The sequence below is a fragment of the Piliocolobus tephrosceles genome, chromosome 10 (genome assembly GCF_002776525.5).
Source record: "Piliocolobus tephrosceles isolate RC106 chromosome 10, ASM277652v3, whole genome shotgun sequence".
Classification (NCBI taxonomy): Eukaryota; Metazoa; Chordata; class Mammalia; order Primates; family Cercopithecidae; genus Piliocolobus; species Piliocolobus tephrosceles.
Window position 1 is genome coordinate 95,966,157 of NC_045443.1, and position 18,916 is coordinate 95,985,072.

Below are 18,916 nucleotides of genomic sequence, written 5' to 3' on the forward strand. Positions count from 1 at the left end.
TGCCATCCACAACGCAGTCTATGGATGGCACCTTGCCTCTGTAAAGTGAACTAAATATGGCCAGAGAAGGACTCCGTACTTAAATATATTTGAGTCTTGTGGACAACTCTAACCTAACTTAATGGGTAGACAAGATTGAAAACCTAATTTAGGAGTATGCAACTCTAACAATAGCTGAGTCTTGGCCAACCACAGCAGCCATACTTCAACCACTCATACACTGCTGAGTGTTCAAATTGTGTTCAAATAAGGCAAACGGCAACCTGAAACCAATCCAACTGTTTCTGTACTTCACTTCCGATTTCTGTACCTCACTTCCCTTTTTTTGCCTGTAAATTTGTTCTGACTACCAGGCATCCCTGGAGTCTCTCTGAATCTGCTGTGATTCTGGGAGCTGCCTGATTCGTGAATAGTTTATTGCTCAGATAAACTACTTTACACTTATTTATTTATTTTTATTTATTTATTTATTAAGATGGAGTCTTGCTCTGTTGCCCAGGCTGGAGTGCAGTGGCTTGATCTTGGCTGACTGCAACCTCCACCTCCCTGGTTCAAGTGATTCTCCCGCCTCAGCCTCCCAAGTAGCTGGGATTACCAGCATGTGGCACCATGTCCAGCTAATTTTTGCATTTTTAGTAGAGACAGGGTTTCACCATGTTGGCCAGGCTGGTCTCAAACTCCTGACCTCAAGTGATCCTCCCACTTTGGCCTCCCAAAGTGCTGGAATTACAGGCATGAGCCACTGCGCCTGGCCAAACTCCTTTACATTGAATTCAGCTGAAGTTTTTCTTTTAACAACTTCTTCCCAGTTATGCCCTTCACATGACTACCAATATGAATGGTGCCCTCTAGAGTTGTGCATTACTCTTCTCAACCTCAGTGATGGCAACTCCATCCTTCCCGTTGCTCAGGCCAAAAATTTTGGAGGCATCCTTGACTCCTCTTTTTAACTCATATCTCACATTTACTCTACCAATAAATTCTATTGACTCAACGTTCAAAATACATAGCACTTGGGGCCAGGCACAGTAGCTCAGGCCTGTAATCCTAGTGCTTTGGGAGGCCAAGGTAGGAGGACCCCTTGAACCCAGAAGTTCGAGACCACCCTGGGCAATATTATGAAACAGTCTCTACAAAAAATACAAAAATTAGCCGGGCGTGGTGGCATGTGCCTGTGGTCTCAGCTACTCAGGAAGCTGAGGTGGGAGGATCTCTTGAGCCCAGGAGGTTGAGGCTGCAGTGAGCCCTGATTGTGCCACTACACTCCAGCTTGGGTGACAGAGTGAGATCCTGTCTCAAAAAAATAAACAAAATACATTGGCACCTCTCACCTTCTCCAATACTTTCACTGAAGCCTGAACCACCCACCAACATCTCCTATATGGATTATTTCAATAGACTTCATAGTTCTTGCTTCTGCTCTCAACCCAGTAGCCAAAGATCCTTTTTTTTTCTTGAGACAGAGTCTCACTCTGTTGCCCAGGCTTAAGTGCAGTGGTATGATTATAGCTCACTGCAGCCTCGAACTCCTGGGCTCAAGTGATCCTCCCACCTCAGCTCCCTAAGTAGCTGTGACTACAAGTGTGAGTCACAACACCCAGTTATTTTTTTTTTATTTTTAATAGAGATGGGGTCTTGCTATGTTGCCCGGCCAAAGACCCTTTAAAACATAAATCAGACCACATCACTACTCTATTCAAAACCCTGCAGTTCTCACGAAGTTAGGGTGGAATGACACTTACCAGAGGCTGGGAAAGGGCAAGGTAAGGGAGATGAAGACAGGTGAGTCAATGGGTATAAACATACAATCAGATAGAAAGAATAAATTCTAGGCCATGCACGGTGGCTCATGCCTACAATCTCAGTACTTTGGGAGGTGGAGGCGAGTAGATCACCTGAGGTCAGGAGTTTGAGACTAGTCTGGCCAACATGGTGAAACCCCATCTCTACTAAAAATACAAAAATTAGCCAAGTGTGGTGGTATGTGCCTATAATCCCAGGTACTCGAGGGGGCTGAGACAGAAAAAAATCCGGGAGGCGGAGGTTGCAGTGAGCCAAGATCAAGCCACTGCACTGCAGCCTGGGCAACAGAGCAAGACTCCGTCTCAAAAAAAAAAAAAAAGAAAGAATAAGTTATAGTGTTGAATAGCACAGTAGGGTGACTACAGTTAACAATAATTTATTGTATATTTCAAAATAGCTACAAGACGGGATTTGAAATACTCCCAGCACAAAGAAATAATAAATGTTGGAGGTGATGGGTATGCTGAATATCCTGATTTAATCATTACACATTATATACACGTAGTGAAATATCACATGCACTTCATAAATATGTATAATTATTATCTATCAATTTTTTTTTAACATTAAAAAAATCCAACAACCCTGAAGTGGGTCCCCATTTCTGTAATAATAAAAGCCAAAGTCTTTCCAATGACCTCGAAGGCCCTCAGGCCTCCCAGACAGCTGCATGACTACATCTCTTACTTCCTTCAACTATGTTCAAATTATACCTTTGGCCAGGCGCGGTGGCTCATGCCTGTAATCCCAGCACTTTGAGAGGCCAAGGCGGGTGGATTACCTGAGGCCAGGAGTTTGATACTAGCCTGGCCAACATGGTGAAACCCCATCTCTACCAAAAATTAGCCGGGTGTGGTGTCACAGCTACTCAGGAGGCTGTGGCACAAGATCACTTGAACCTGGGAGGCCAAGGTTGCCGTGAGCCAAGTTCTCACCACTGTACTCCAGCCTGGGTGACAGAGCGAAACTCCCTCTCATGATGCTTACCTTGACCTATTTAACTTGCTACTCTCTAACCCCCCTTACTCTGCTATTTTTATTTCTGCTCTTATAACTGTCTAACATACCTATGTATGACATATGTATCCATTTATTGTATTCATTGTTTATTATTTGTATTTCTTCTGTAGGATAAAAGATCTAGAAGAACAAGATGTATTTATGAAAACCTCCCCATGCATCTAAAACAACGTCTGGTACATTGCAAGTTCAGTAAGTTAGTGAATAACTACAGTGTCTGCCAACTAAGTAAAGATTAGCAGCGGCCAGGCGCGCTGGCTCAAGCCTGTAATCCCAGCACTTTGGGAGGCCGAGACGGGCGGATCACGAGGTCAGGAGATCGAGACCATCCTGGCTAACACGGTGAAACCCAGTCTCTACTAAAAAATCCAAAAATCTAGCCGGCGAGGGGGCGGGCGCCTGTAGTCCCAGCTACTCGGGAGGCTGAGGCAGGAGAATGGCGTAAACCCGGGAGGCGGAGCTTGCAGTGAGCTGAGATCCAGCCACTGCACTCCAGCCTGGGCGACAGAGCGAGACTCCGTCTCAAAAAAAAAAAAAAAAAAAAAAAGATTAGCAAATAGGAACAAGGGTGACACATATGTTGATACTAGTTATAAAGTTTTTCTCTCCATAGCATGTACTTATTTGTTAAAATACATGTATATGGAACTGTGCAGCAGGGTGAAAATTGCAGATCTTGCAGTCAGAGCTTGGGTGATTCCTGGCCTTTCATCACCTCCTATCTGTGTGATCTTGCAGAAGATTCCCAAATAGGAATAAAAACACTTGTCCCATTGACCTAACAGGCTGTTGAGAAAATAAAATGAATGTGAATCATTTAGCAAAGGGAGATATACAGCATAGTTCTTTAGGAAGAGCAGGATATGAAACTTTCAGTGACACTCATTGCCTTCATGCCATTTATTCCCGATGAGAGTTCCATGCCCTCTGTACTGCCAGTCAGATTTTAACCTTTATTTTTGCCCAGTGCTGACAGGGAGGAATCTCTGAGCTCCCTCACCCTGTTCAGGTTAACTGCCCTCTCTTTTCCTTTCCATTTTCGGAAGATGGACAGCAGGTGCTGTGTTCCCTACTCCCTGATCTCGCTGACTCAGGCTGCCTCTTACTTTCACCAGGGATGAAAAAGGAGCACTAACAACACGTATGTGAGCACTGGCATAGCTTTACCAGAGCTTCGGTGGACAGGATGTCTCTTCTAAAGGAGGAGATGAAGCTGCTTCTCCCAAGAATGCAGAACACAGGGCAAACAGTTGATTCAGGAGAACTGGGTTCACTGCCCCATAGCTCTACCAACTGAGAGACTTGGGGAAGTCCCTTCGATTTTACCAGGAAAAGGACGTCATCATCGCTATCACAGTGCCCTTTGGCCCTGGCAAAAGTTTTTGGAGGGTCAAAGTGGAAGGAGGCCCCAGTACACTGAGAGTTTGTTTTGAGGCTTTTGGTGTAGTTAACAGTGAAACAGGGGCCAGGCCCAGTGGCTCACGCCTGTAATCCCAGCACTTTGGGAGGCCGACGCGGGTGAATCACCTGAGGTCAGGAGTTCTAGACCAGTCTGACCAACATGGTGAAACCCCATCTCTGCCAGAAATACAAAATTAGCTAGGTGTGCTGGCGCATGCCTGTAATCCAGCTACTTGGGAGACTGAGGCAGGATAATCGCTTGAACCCAGGAGGCGGAAGTTGCAATGAGCCAAGATTGTGCCATTGCACTCCAACCTGAGCAAGAGAGCAAAACTGCGTCTCAAAAAAAAAGAGAGAGAGAGAGAGAAGAAGGGTTGAGCGCGGCCGCTCAAGGCCGAGGCGGGTGGATCACTTGAGGTCAGGAGTTTGAGACCAGCCTGACCAACATGGTGAAACCCCCGTCTCTACTGAAAACACAAAAGGGAGTGGTGGCGTGCACCTGTAGTTCCACCTACTCAGGAGGCTGAGGCAGCAGAATCACTGGAACCCAGAAGGTGGAGGTTGCAGTGAGCCAAGATCATGACACTGCACTCCTGCCTGGGCGACAGAGCAAGACTCTGTCTCAAACAATAATAATAATAATAATAGCAAAAAAGAAAGCCAAAACATGCCTCAGAAACTGCCATTTAATATCTGCATTAAAAACTTATCCCTTCCATCAGATGAAAAATACCTTATAATTTATGATTGATAATACATTAATTCATAGCACACTAGAAACAAGGGATTCCTTAAAACACATAAGTAAGTTTGTTGCTGTTGTTGTTATTTTTATTTTATTATCTTTAAGGTTAATTTGTTAGGTAGGGGTCAGTGAGTACTGATTGGTTGGGTTGGAGACAAGACATGTAAGTTTAAGTTCTGTAATGAAACGCTTTCAATCATGTCAGTTTATCTGTGCCTATAAACACACTCCTTTGGAGAAAAGTCAAGTTTATGGCCGGGCGTGGTGGCTCACGCCTGTAATCCCAGCACTTTGGGAGGCCGAGGTGTGGATCACCTGAGGTCTGGAGTTCGAGACCAGCCTGACCAACATGGTGAATTCCCATCTCTACTAGATATACAAATTGGCCTGGCGTGTTGGCGGGCGCCTGTAATCCCAGCTACTTGGGAGGCTGAGACAGGAGAATCCCTTGAACCCCTGGGGCGGAGGTTGCAGTGAGCCAAGATCGCGCCACTGCACTCCAGCCTGGGCAACAAGAGTGAAACTCCTTCTCAAAAAAAAGTTTACATATAAGGCTCTCCCAGTATCCCTGGGAAGAGGGTGGATCCTGTCTATGAACGGGTTTAGATTAGTGCACTTTCCTAACCCTGTGTTTAATCAGTGGCACATCTTGGTTTTGAATTATTTAAACGTATTATTACTTAGCCATTTATATACTTATGTTGGTCACTTCCAGGTAAACTGTAGCCGCCTACAGAGACCGAAACAGAAGTCAGCTGATAACATTTTGATAAAATTTTATTTGACCGCAGCTGGTCATTTCATTGAGCGCTTTCGTATTACAAAAGGGTGTGAATTGGCCGGGCGTGGTGACTCACGCCTGTAAATCCCAGCACTTTAGGAGGCCGAGGCGGGTGGATCACTAGACGTCAGGAGTTCGAGACCAGCCTGGCCAACATGGTGAAACCCCCGTCTCCAGTAAAATATAAAAATTAGCCAGGCATGGTGGTGCCCGCCTGTAATCCCAACTACTTGAGAGGTTGAGGCAGGAGAATGACTTGAGCCTTGGAAGTGGAGGTTGTAGTGAGCCGAGATAGCACCACTGCACTCCAGCCTAGTCGACAGAGCGAGACTCCCTCTTAAAAAAATAAAAAATAAAATAAAATAAAGGCTTACGAATTGTTTGAAGAGGCAGGAGACCGCGGCAAACCTAAGTGTTCCAGACATCTGGCAGCCATATGCTATCCTTGAACTTGAACTTCAGAGTGAAAGTATAAATTTGTAAGGGGAAGGCTCTGCCACAAATCACATACCACTGGTCAATTTAAAAAAAACAAAAACAAAAAACAAAAAACCTCAGGCCAGCAACCTAAATCATTTAGAAAGCGTCAAGAGCCTGGGAAAAACCATTTTCACACACTTCTCCAGCACTAACATGGGAAGTGCGTTTGTTTCACATATTCCAAACCTTTTATTCTTCCCACCAACATCAAGAGTACAAGGCGCCCTGGGAGGACAATAAGCCTAGCAACGGCTCCAAGAGACCAGACCTTCCTACTTTCCGGGGGCAGGGGACAGGTGACGGAGGGTTGGAAGGGTCTTACTGCTCCTTGAAGAGCTGTCCCAGAAAATCTTCAAACAACCACTCCTCGTTAGTATAGTGGTTAGTATCCCCGCCTGTCACGCGGGAGACCGGGGTTCAATTCCCCGACGGGGAGACACACATTTTTGTCGACCGTCATTATTTTCTGTATCGTTCAGTGACAGAACACTCCTGTTAAAGATAATGTGCTAAACCAGTTCCCATAAGTGCACAACCATGTCTTTTCAAAATGGTGACTTTTAAGCTTAATGCCCACCATGAAATGAAAGCCTCCCCTGAGAGAAAACGCCTTACATTGTTTGCAGGAAGAGAGGAAAGTGAAAAAGAAAACGCTCTGAAGGTCTCCACCCTTGCCTCCAGCCGCCATCTTGCGAAGACCTGCGCCGGCGTACTGGCGCCTCGCCAGATTACAACTCGAGGTCGCGAACTCAGCGCGAGGAACCTGTTGGGGGAGGGGAGAGAAGGAGGAGTCTCGCGCCTAACGGGGCGGGGGGGGGGCGGGAAGAACGGAAATCATTTGGTAAAGAAGAGGAAGGGCCAATTTCCTTTGATCCTGGAGACCCAACGAAACGGGAAACCCCGTTCTCCCGCCTCCGCTGGTTACGTCCTAGCCTTGGTTAGAGGACTAGCAGTCAGGAAAGTTTGGACGCCGAAGGAATCGTTCTCCTGGTTCCACAGATACTGGGTAGAAGGGCAGAGAGTAAATGGAAGAGAAAGACGGGTACGCTTGGAAGAAACGCCTTTATCGGTGTCCTAAGAAACTGCGTGAGCCACAGCCCAGCAGGACCTCGTGGCGCAACGGTAGCGCGTCTGACTCCAGATCAGAAGGCTGCGTGTTCGAATCACGTCGGGGTCAAGTGGTGTTTTTGTTTTTGTTTTCCCATTTCTCTTACGTATTTTAAACTACCGACTCCTAGAAGCTGAGGTGTATTCCCGCCGCCAGTTTTCTTGAATGTTAGAATTTTGTCCTCTTTCAGGTGTTATGGTACTAATCCTTGGTTTGCAGGAAGATACGATTTACTCTATATCGAAGAGCCTCAAGGCTGATGTTTTTATCATTTAGCCTTTTAAAATGAGTTTTTGTTGTCACTTAACATGCATAATGTGTAAAGAGGTGGACTATTACTGCTGTGCATTAGTGGGTGTATCAGTCCACTAGTCTATCACAGGAAGTGTACAATATACTGTACAAGCTGTTTTTTCCAAAGTTTAAGGCTGTTTGCCTTTTGAAAGAGAGTACAATAGTGTACAATTTCTAATTTTGAATATTATACTAATCAAGTATCTTAGCCCTTACCGTGTGCCAACACTGTGAACAACCTCACAATGTGTGACTATTATCCCACTTTTACAAATGTGGCTGTGGCTCACAGGGTTAGTGACCTGCTAAGGGTCACGCAAGATTCTGAACCAGGTGAACAACTCTGGATCCCTCTTTACAAATACTTTATAATAAAGGTAGAAGCAAGCAGTTGAAAGAATGTGTGACGGCTGGGCTTGGTGGCTCACGCCTGTGATCCCAGCACTTTGGAAGGCCAAAGTGGGTGGATCACGAGGTCTGGAGTTCAAGACCAGCCTGGCCAACATGGTGAAACCCCATTTCTACTGAAAATACAAAAATTAGCCAGGCACGCTGGCGGATGCCTATAATCCCAGCTACTCAGGAGGCTGAAGCAGGAGAATTGCTTGAACCCAGGAGGCAGAGGTTGCAGTGAGCCGAGATGGCGCCACTGCACTCTGGCTTGGGTAACACAGTGAGACTCCATCTAAAAAAAAAAAAGACATGATTAAGTAAAAATGAAGCCATTAGGGTGGGTCCTAATCCAGTCTGACTGGTGTCATACTTATAAGAGGAAATTTGGACACACAGACACCAAGGATGTGTGCACACAGGGGAAAGGCCATGTGAGGACACAGCAAGAGAGAAGCCATCTACAAGCCAAGGTCTAGGAAGAAGCCAACCCTGCTGGCTTCTTGATCTTAGACTGCTGGCCTCAAGATCTCTAAGAAAATAAATATCTGTTTACTCTTATTATGGTAGCCCTTGACAGCTTCCGTCAAGAACTACTAGTTCTGCAGAATGGCTGGAGAGGTAAATAGGAATCAGCATACAGGACCAGTGTGCCATTCCAACTAACTTAGATTTTATTCCGAGGGCAATGCAGAACTATAATTCATGACTGAGACAATCCAACCAGCTTCACAAAGACTAAAAAATGGCCAAGAACTGTTCCTGGACCAGCATTCTGGGAATAAGTTAGAAATGCAAATTTTCAGGCCTCACTTCAGACCTACAGACTCAGAAAATTGGGTGTGGGGCACAGCAACAAACCTTCCAGGCCATTTTGATGCAAGCCAAAGTTTGAAGACCTCTGGCCTATAAAGTAAGGCAAGACTAGAGGTCCTACTTACCCCACAGGTTAAAAGGATCAAATAAGATAAAATACATCAAAATGTTTTCGAAGCTGTTATACATGTCATTATTAATACTGTTACGGCTCTATAACTGTCACTTCCCAGGTCCCAGATTCTTTCCCAAGGCTGGACATCTGTAGTTTTTTAGAATGCTCCATCTGATGACTTTCTGTAACTTTGAAAAGACTGCAAATCCAACACTTTTTAACTTAATTTTCTACACTCATGATATAGGGATGATACACGGAAAGAGTTTTATAGTAAAGGTAAAAACAAAGAGATATCAAGAGCTATGAAGTGTCAGGATTTAAACTGAAACATAGACCTGTCTAGAAAAGACAGCTCTGTGGATTTGTTCTATTTCACTAAGAAATGTCTATTTATTCTTATTTATTTATTCTTCTTCCAAGAGGACTTCTTTATTCTTCCAAGAGGACTTATCCACTACTACAGAATGCTCTGATCATTTATTTCACCTGTTTAATAACCTAGCCTTTTTTTTTCTGAGATTATTTTAGTTACTTAAGTCCTGTGAAAGAAAAATAAATCTCGGTATTAGCAGGGTCCCGATCCAGACCACAAGACAGGGTTCTTGAACCTCACACAAGAAAGAATTCAAGGCAAGTCCATAAAATGAAAGCAAATTTATTACGTAAAGGAATAAAGAATGGCTACTCCATAGGCAGAGCAGCCCAGAGGGCTGCTGATTGCTCATTTTTGTGGTTATTTCTTTATTATATGCTAAACAAGGGGTGGATTATTCATGCCTCCCCTTTTTAGACCATATAGTGTAACCTCCTGACATTGCCATGGCATTTGTAAACTGTCATGCATGGTGCTGGTGGGATTGTAGCAGTGAAGACAACCAGAGGTCACTCTTATCGCCATCTTGGTTTTGGTGGGTTTTGGCAGGCTACTGCAACCTGTTCTACCAGCAAGGATTTTATGACCTGTGTCTTTTTTTTTGAAACAGTCTCACTCTCGCCCAGGCTGGAGTGCAGTGGTGCAATCTCGGCTCACTGCAACCTCCACCTCCCGGGTTCAAGCAATTCTCCTGCCTCAGCATCCCAAGTAGCTGGGACTACAGGAACACGCCACCATGCCCGGCTAATTTTTGTATTTTTGGTAGAGACAGGGTTTCATCATGTTGGTCAGGCTGGTCTCGAACTCCTGAACTCGTGATCTGCCTGCCTCGGCCTCCCAAAGTGCTGGGATTACAGGCGTAAGCCACCGCGCCCGGCCTATGACCTGTATCTTGTGCTGACCTCCTATCTCATCTTGTGGCTTAGGATGCCTTAACTGTCTGGGAATGCAGCCCGGTAGGTCTCAGCCTCATTTTACCCACTCTCTTTTTTTTTTTTTTTTTTGCGACGGATCCTCACTCTGTAGCCCAGGCTACAGTGCAGTGGCGCAATCTCGGCTCACTGCAACCTCCACCTCCCGGGTTCAAGAGATTCTCCTGCCTCAGCCTCCCGAGGAGCTGGGATTACAGGCATGTGCCACCATGCCCAGCTAATTATGTATTTTTAGTATGTTGATCAGGCTGGTCTCAAACTCCCGACCTCAGGTGATCCACCCACCTCGACCTCCAAAAGTGCTGGGATTGCAGGCATGAGCCACTGTTCCTGGTCTTACCCACCCTCTTTTCGAGATGGAGGTGCTGTGGTTCAAACCCCTCTAACATCAGAACCCCAAAAATGACTAAGCCAAAGGGAAAGTCAAGCTGGAAACTGCTTAGAGCAAACCTGCTACCCATTCTATTCCTAAAACAAGATAGCTACTAAGATAAAAAAGCTATATACCTCCCTCACAATTTGATCACAAATTCCTTGTGGACAAAGGACAGAGACTCAAAAAGTCACCCCTCTGCTCATATGAGATAAATGCTTATCTGATTGCTTCCTTTGCCCTTTTGTTTCCCTAAGTCAGACTAAGGCATAAGTGAATATTCCTATAAATATTCAGTGAAAGTCTAATCAGAAACTCAAAAGAATGCAACAATTTGTCTTTTATCGACCTATGACCTGGAACACCCCCCCAACCGAGTCCCCCAACCCCCACTTGTATTAACAGTCGTCCTGCCTTTCTGGACGGAACCAGTGTACATCTTACACATAACGATTGATGTCTCACGTCTCCCTAAAATGTATAAAACCAAACTGTGCCACACAACCTTGGGTACATATCGTCAGGACCTCCTGAGGCTATGTCATGGGTGTGTCCTTAACCTTGGCAAAATAAACTTTCTAAATTGATTGAGACCTGTCTCAGATTCTCTTGGTTTACAGAGTGATGTATTCTGGACGAACTAATAAAATGGAGCTTTTGGATACGCAGAATTGAAATGCAGACCTGAATACCCCCATTTAAAAAGAAAAGTATGTATGGTTTTAAAATCATATGTATTCATTGTGGAAATCTAGATAAGTACAGAAGTACAAAGAAAATAATAAAAAGAAAATAAAAATCACCTGTGCCTCACTAACCAAGTACTTCACTTTGATGTATATTTAATATTTTTTGTTTTTCTTTCTTCTTCTTTTTTTTTTTTTTTTTTTTTTCCTCCCCCGTCGCTGGGACTACAGGAGCACGCCATCATGCCCCGCTAATTTTTTTTTTTTTTTTTTTTTTTGAGACAGAGTTCTGCTCTTGTTGCCTAGGCTGGGGTGCAATGGCGAGATCTCAGCTCGCTGCAACCTCTGCCTCCCAGGTTCAAGCAGTTCTCCTGCCTCAGCCTCCCAAGTAGCTGGGATTACAGGTGCCTGCCTCTATAATTATCATATTTTTAGTAGAGACGGGGTTTTGCCACGTTGACCAGGCTGGTCTTGAACTCCTGACCTTAGGTGATCCGCCTGCCTCGGCCTCCCAAAGTGCTGGGATTACAGACGTGAGCCACTGCGCCCGGCCCCAGCTAATTTTTTGTTATTTTTAGTAGAGATAGGGGTCTCCCTATGTTGCCCAGGCTGGTTTCAAACTCCTGAGCTCAAGGGATCCTCCCACCTCAGCCTTCCAAAATACTGGGATTATAGGCGACAGCCACCAAGCCAGCCTTATATTCTTAAATGTCAAAACATGATTTTTTTTTACTACTGTGCAGTGTTTTATCATATGAATATATCATAAACAACCAATTCCTTACTATTGGAGATATTTTTGATTTTTTTCACCATTAAAAATGAAGCAATAAATACCTTTATAAATAAATTCCACATTTGATTATATCTTTAGAAGAAATTATCAGAAATGGCCTAAGGGAGCTAAATTTTTTTTTTTTTTTTTGAGACCAAGTCTCCTTCTGTTGCCCAGGCTGGAGTGCAATGGCGCAATCTCAGCTCACCGCGACCTCCGCCTCCCGGATTCAAGCGATTTTCCTACCTCAGCCTCCCAAGTAGTTGGGATTATAGTTTCTTCTATCTCAGCCTCCCGTATAGGTGGGATTAGAGGCACATGCCAACAGGCCCGGCTAATTTTTGTATTTTTAGTAGAGGTGGGCTTTTACCATGTTGGTCAGGTTGGTCTCAAACTCCTGACGTGATCTGCCCAAAGTGCTGGGATTACAGGCGTGAGCCACCTTGCCCGACCCCTTTCATTTATTTATTTATTATTAATTTTTTAAGATGGAGTCTTGATCGGTCGCCCAGGCTGGAGTGCAGTGGCATGATCTCGGCTCACTGCAACCTCCGCCTCCCTGGTTCAAGCGATTCTCCTACCTCAGCCTCCCTAGTAGCTGAGATTACAGGCGCAAACCACAAGGCCCGGCTAATTTTTTTATTTGTAGAGATGGCATATCGCCATGTTGGCCAGGCTGATCTCGAACTCATGACTTCAAGTGATCCGCCCACCCCAGCTTCCCAAAGTGCTGGGATTACAAGCATGAGCCACCACACCTGGCCGAGAACTAAACATTTTTTAAGGTTTTCAGCTTCTTAATTATTTTACATCACTTAAAGTACAACTTACCCTGCTGTTTGAGGTGACACCCTTAAATTCACAACCAATCCTCTGCAAAATGGGATAATGAAGAACAAAGTCAGTCAGCTATGTTAATAACATTAAGAACTTCAAAAAAAGAATGGAGGCAGCGATCGAGGTGATTTTGTTTGTTTTTTTGTTTTTCAAGATGGAGTTTTGCTCGTGTTGCCCAGGCTGGAGTGCAATGGCACGATCATGGCTCACCACAACCTCCGCCTCCCAGGTTCAAGTGATTCTCTCCTGCCTCAGCCTCCTGCGTAGCTGGGATTACAGGCATGCACCACCACGCCCGGCTAATTTTGTATTTTTAGTAGAGACAGAGTTTCCCCATGTCGGTCAGGCTGGTCTCAAACTCCTGACCTCAGGTGATCCGCCCGTCTCAGCCTCCCAAAGTGTTGGGATTACAGGCGTGAGCCACCGGGCCCAGCTCCAGATGATTTTTTTTTTTTTTTTAAGTTATAGGAAAGATTTCTGATTTTAAAAAAAAATTGCATCAGGCCAGACACAGTGGCTCATGCCTGTAATCCCAGCAATTTGGGAGGCCGAGGCAGGCGGATTGCCTGAGGTCAGGAGTTCGAGACCAGCCTGGTCAACATAATGAAACTCTGTCTCTACTGAATTACAAAAACTTAGCCGGGCGTGGCAGCAGGCGCCTGTAATCCCAGCTACTCAGGAGGCTAAGGCAGAATTGCTTGAACCTGGGAGGCAGAGGTTACAGTGAGCTGAGATTGTGCCACTGCACTCCAGGCTGGGCAACAGAGGGAGACTCTGTCTCCCCCCTCCCTAAAAATTGCATCCTCCGTGTACAGTGGCTTACACCTGTAATCCCAGAACTTTAGGAGGCTGAGGCATGTGTATCACCTGAGGTCAGGAGTTCGAGACCAGCCTGGTCAACATGGTGAAACCCAGCCTCTACTAAAATACAAAAAAATTAGCTGGGGGGTTAGTAGGCTCCTGTAATTCCAGCTACTCAGGAGGCTGGGGCAGGGAGAAATGCTTGAACCCAGGAGGCAGAAGTTGCAGTGAGCCAAGACTATGCCACTGCACTCCAGCCTAGTCTCTGTTGGACATTCTGACCAGTCAGAATATTAAGATTTCTCAAAACTCTCATTTCCCTGTGAAATTTTCTGAATTAAAACGACTCGGTGTTTTATTTATTTAGAGACAGGGTCTCACTCTGTTGCCCAGGCTGGAGTGCAGTGATGGGATTATGGCTCACTGCAGCCTCAACCTCCCAGGCTCAAGTGATCCTCCCACCTCATCCTCCCTAGTAGCTAGAACTACAGGTGGGCACCATGCTGGCTAAATTTTGTATTTCTTTTGTAGAGATGGGGTTTTACTGTGTTGCCTAGTCTGGTCTTGGGCTCAAGGGATCTGCCTGCCTCAGCTACCCAAAGTGCTGGGATTACAGGCGTGAGCCACCATGCTTAGCCTTTGTGTTTTTTGTGTTACATTGATCAAACACTTTAAAAATTATCTTTTATGTTGAAACAAGTATTAAGGAGGTGATGGAAAGAGTCAATTTCTTGAGGAGGGCGAGAGCCAGAGTACAAGTGGTGGAATTTGCTTCTGACAGGACACATCTTTCACTGAAAAAAAAAATGCAAGAGAAAATGAATGCAGATTGGAAAGTCTGACGTTGAAACATTCCCCACAGGTGGTTTTTATTTTCTGAAGTTGAGGCAAGGTCACCGGCTAAAAATGAGAGGTGGGAAAAAAGGATGTGAAATTTGAGGAGATGTGAACACATGAATGGTTAATCCAGAGACTGGAATAGCATTGCCAGCCAGTGTTGAGTGCTCTTAGAGGACTGAGATCATGAATTAAGACCAGTTAGCTTGTTATATGACTGACTGACTTTTCTCCAGCAGCTTTTGCTGTTTGGATTCAAGAAATGAGAAAGTTCAGCTGGAGCATGGTTTAGTCCAAGCAAGGCTGAGATTCTTTCAAGCAAAAAAGGAGACATTGAGATCAGAGTTGAAAATGTTTGTAAGAGAGGATGAAAAGGACTGATCAGGAAATTTAAGTCAGATGACTTGCAAAATGATTATATGATCGCAGAAGCAAAAGAGTTGAGTTTTTTTTTAAGTGTTGGGGTTAATAGAGTGGAGATCTTAATTAGGTAATTGAGAGTACAATAAATTAGCTGGGAAAAAAAGGCTAGTGATTGACAATTGGGAAGCTTGAAACTGAGATTTCTATTGATGACAAGGTTCAGAATCTGAGTGACACCGAAGTGGTTAAGACGCAACAGAGGAACAAATTCTTGGAGATGAAGAGATCAGAGGTCTAACAGGCCAAGTGTTGGTGTTGCATGGGTCACCTACAAGGATGTTGAATTCAGATAGAATGTAGACAAGAGGGGTGGTGAGGAAAACCTACGGCAAGCAGCTCTATAATTTCTGGGAAGTGGCCAGGAGGCTCATGGATGATGGCAGTAAGGAGAGTAGAAGGTGATTTGGCCAGAAGATATGAACTTCAAGTATTTTTGAAGGAGAAAAGAGCAGAAATAGTTTGGAAGTAGCAATCAGGACCAAAGAGACCACCCAATCTCAATAGCCTAACCTCTTAGCGTTAGGGTATGCTGAATCTGTTAAGTGTAATCTCAATTTTGGAGCTCTACAAGCAGTAAATCTGCAAGTACCCACCTGTAGCTAATGTCCAGGGATAAGAAAAAGATAATGAAAATGTTTTTTGCCCAGGAAACATTAATTGTAGGCATCTAGAATGCAGTTCTTGCATTATATGTACTGGGTTACCAGTCATTGCAAAATCATGGTCCTTTGCCTCTCGGCTCAGTTCCCCTTCTGAAGATAAAAACATTTGCCTATGTGTCCAGGGAAGCTGTAGGGGCAAAAAACCAAGCAACTTTTACAAGGGATCATAAAAATCTACCTAACAACTTGCTAATTAAAACCTGATTTTTAATTTGCATTATTGAGCTTAATACCATTGCTTAAATATAAATGGATACTGAGATTTTTATAAATCAGTTACCTCTAGGAAAATCACTAAAAGAAGTATCTCCTCAATTTGAACAAAAGTAAGTCCCTTAAATCATAGGAAACATTTTTAGTGAAGGCGTTTGTTTTAAATGTATTCTAATCTACCAGTGTAGAAAGCAGGCAAACAATAAAAAAAAGTAATCAGTTTCTAAAACATAGTTCGGAGCTCAGATTCTGGGGAAATTATTAACATCCTAAATCCAATGTCTCCTTTCCTTTCTATAATCTTTAATCATACATATTCATCAGAAATACAAATATTTGTCATCAGTGATACTAATTTTCAGGCAAACATTTTAATTGCAGTCAGTACCAGGTTTTAATTTGAATCAGTAATACGGGTTTGATTAGGGTTCTAGGCCTAATTATAGGTCACTAGGCTTCCTTTAGGATTATGCAACATCTGCTATTTTAAATTGACCATTGAGGGTGTTCCCAAGGGTTCGGCTTCGTTTTGTTATCAAACGATAGGTTAAAGATTTTTACGGGTGGTGGGATCCAAAGCCAGGATGGGTTTCAACAAAAATGCAAGCGCGAATTTGTCTTGAGTCTCAACGCACTGTTCAAATGAAACAATTTAGACATGCCCCAACTACGAGACTAAGAAGTGAATGGTATATTACACTTTTGTCACAAATTCAAGGGTAATCTAAAGTGCCCGATGGTAGAGGTCTGGCTTCTCCCGGGTTTCTGGAACAAAAGAAGCGTTCGCGAGTAGACAGAGGGGTAACTTCTCTGCCCTCCCCCTCCCAAAGTAAATCAAATCAAGGAATATGAGTGCCTGCAGACAAGTCTCGCTTCTTTTCTTCCCCTTCATGGCTAGCGTTTGGGGAAGGCAAGGCTGTGGCTACTCTTCGGTGCTTCAGTGTCCCTGGAGGAAGAAAGGCCCAGACAAGGGTCCTCACAGCCGGCGTGGAATTCGGCCGGTTCGTAGGCGATCGACCCCAGAGACGAAAGCTGCTTCTCGAGCTGGGGGAGGGAGAGGAAACGGCGCACAAAAGCAGTACGACCTGTCCCTTATCGGCGTCTAAGGGAAAGGGTGGAGAAAACGAAAACAGAAGCGGGCCGGGCGCCTCGGCTCCCGCCCCAGCGCCTTTTAAACTGCGTTTCTACCTCCTCTAGCTCAGCGCGGCGGCTAATGGAACCCGCGCGAGCCGTCCCGCCAATCACCGCCGCGCTTCCTCCCGTCGCCCGCCAATGGCGCCGCGCGTTCTTGGGGCGTGGGCGAAGCAGGCTGCTCGCCTCCTGCCTGTAGTGTGTGGGCTGGGGTAGGTGCGGGTTTTCAGCTTGGCCGCACTTCGTCCGTAGTTCGGCTCTAGGGTCTTTTGTGTCCGGGTCTGGCTTGGCTTTGTGTCCGCGACTTTTTGCTCCGCTCCGCAGCGCTCCTACTGGGCAGGAGCCGTGAGGCTCGGAGGCGGCAGCGCGGCCCCCGGCCAGGAGCGAGCGCGCCGGCGTGAGCGGCGGCGGCGAAGGCTGCGGGGAGGGGGCTTCGCAAATCTCCGAGATGCCGGAGTTCCTGGAAGACCCCTCGGTCCTGACGAAAGACAAGTTGAAGAGTGAGTTGGTCGCCAACAATGTGACACTGCCGGCTGGGGAGCAGCGCAAAGACGTGTACGTCCAGCTCTACCTGCAGCACCTCACGGCGCGCAACCGGCCGCCGCTTGCCGCCGGCGCCAACAGCAAGGGGCCCCCGGACTTCTCCAGTGACGAGGAACGCGAGCCCACCCCGATTCTCGGCTCTGTGGCCGCCGCCGCGGGCCGGAGCCGAGCAGCCGTCGGCAGGGTAAGGACGCGGGGCCGGGGCCACAAAGGCGGGCGTTTGGCGGTTGCCGCGCGCGCTCGCCGCCGTTTGCAGCCCCTCCCTCCCGGGCGCCCCCTTGGGCCTCCCAGGTGCGGGGCTGTCCCTGCGCCCCCTCGCGTTGCCCCTTCCCCGCGAGGCTGCAGGCACTGGAGCGGAGAGGCCAGAAGTTGGGGCAGCGGGATTCGCGGTCTTTGACGTGTGTATCTGGGAGGTGTGGAGTGGCGTTGGCGGCGGTTGTTTTGCACGCGGGCGACGCCGCTTCCTTGGACCACCAGCTGCCGGCAGCGGGCGTTTAGACCGGGACTTCCGTGACCTTTCGAAAGCTCTGGAGGGGTGGCCCCAAAATGCTATAGGTTAAGTTCGAGCGTTTTCCCGCTTTATTAACTGAAATGACTCGCAACAGAGTCTCAGAGCGCTCCCTGGAGGGCAACTGATGACACACTAATTTCTAACCAAAATTTGAATTAAGGAAATTCCCGCCTTTTTATACTTTAGCGTATGGAGGGCTTTTTGAACCGTTTATGTTTTCTAGTTTGTCTTAATTTTTCCCAGCAACAGGACATCTTTTGGCGGGACGGCTTCACGCCGAATTAAAAGGAACATTTTAAAGCGCCTATTATAATTTTTAAATATTTATTTATTTATTTATTTTTGAGATGGAGTTTCGCTCCTGTTGCCCAGGCTGGAGTGCAATGGCGTGATCTCGGCTCACCGCCACTTCCGCCTCCCGGGTTCAAGCGATTCTCCTGCCTCAGCCTCCCGAGTAGCTGGGATTACCGGCATGCGCCGCCACGCCCGGCTAATTTTTGTATTGTAGTAGAAACGGGGTTTCTCCATTTTGGTCAGGCCGGTCTCGAACTCCTGACCTCAGGTGGTCCGCCCACCTCGGCCTCCCAAATTCTGGGATTACAGGCGTGTGCCACCGGACCTGGCCCTATAAACATATATTTGAAAATTACTCACAGTTTGGATTGCGTTTTTCTCCCTTTTTGGTAAATTTTGCTTGAGGAAAGGAAAGACTTAGGATTCAGGAAAAATTGATTGCATGACATTCTGGTGCAACAGTATTGCAATTTGGAATGTCTTGATCCTGGTTAAATCTCAAATCGGCTCCAGCAAAGCATGTTTTGTTTGAGAATAGTTTGCTTTTTTTCCTGTAGATTTTTTTTTTT

The 18,916-nt window shown here is 45.9% G+C and overlaps 1 protein-coding gene and 2 non-coding genes across 6 annotated transcripts in view; all 3 read left to right on the forward strand.

Moving 5' to 3' along the window:
• The first annotated feature begins 6,594 nt into the window (after positions 1 to 6,594).
• On the forward strand, positions 6,595 to 6,666 carry TRNAD-GUC. The gene has a single exon. It is a non-coding gene; the product is annotated as a tRNA-Asp (tRNA).
• Positions 6,667 to 7,335: 669 nt separating this feature from the next.
• Positions 7,336 to 7,407, forward strand: TRNAW-CCA. The gene has a single exon. It is a non-coding gene; the product is annotated as a tRNA-Trp (tRNA).
• An 8,594-nt stretch (positions 7,408 to 16,001) lies between these two features.
• Positions 16,002 to 18,916, forward strand: part of TMPO (thymopoietin) — a 37,911-nt gene continuing 34,996 nt past the window's right edge. For all 4 annotated transcript variants that reach the window (XM_023232027.1, XM_023232081.1, XM_023232159.1 and 1 more), the window contains exon 1: positions 16,002 to 17,726. In XM_023232027.1, the coding sequence (XP_023087795.1) occupies positions 17,448 to 17,726 (279 nt within the window). In that variant the 5' untranslated portion in view covers positions 16,002 to 17,447. The remainder of the gene's footprint in view (positions 17,727 to 18,916) is intronic.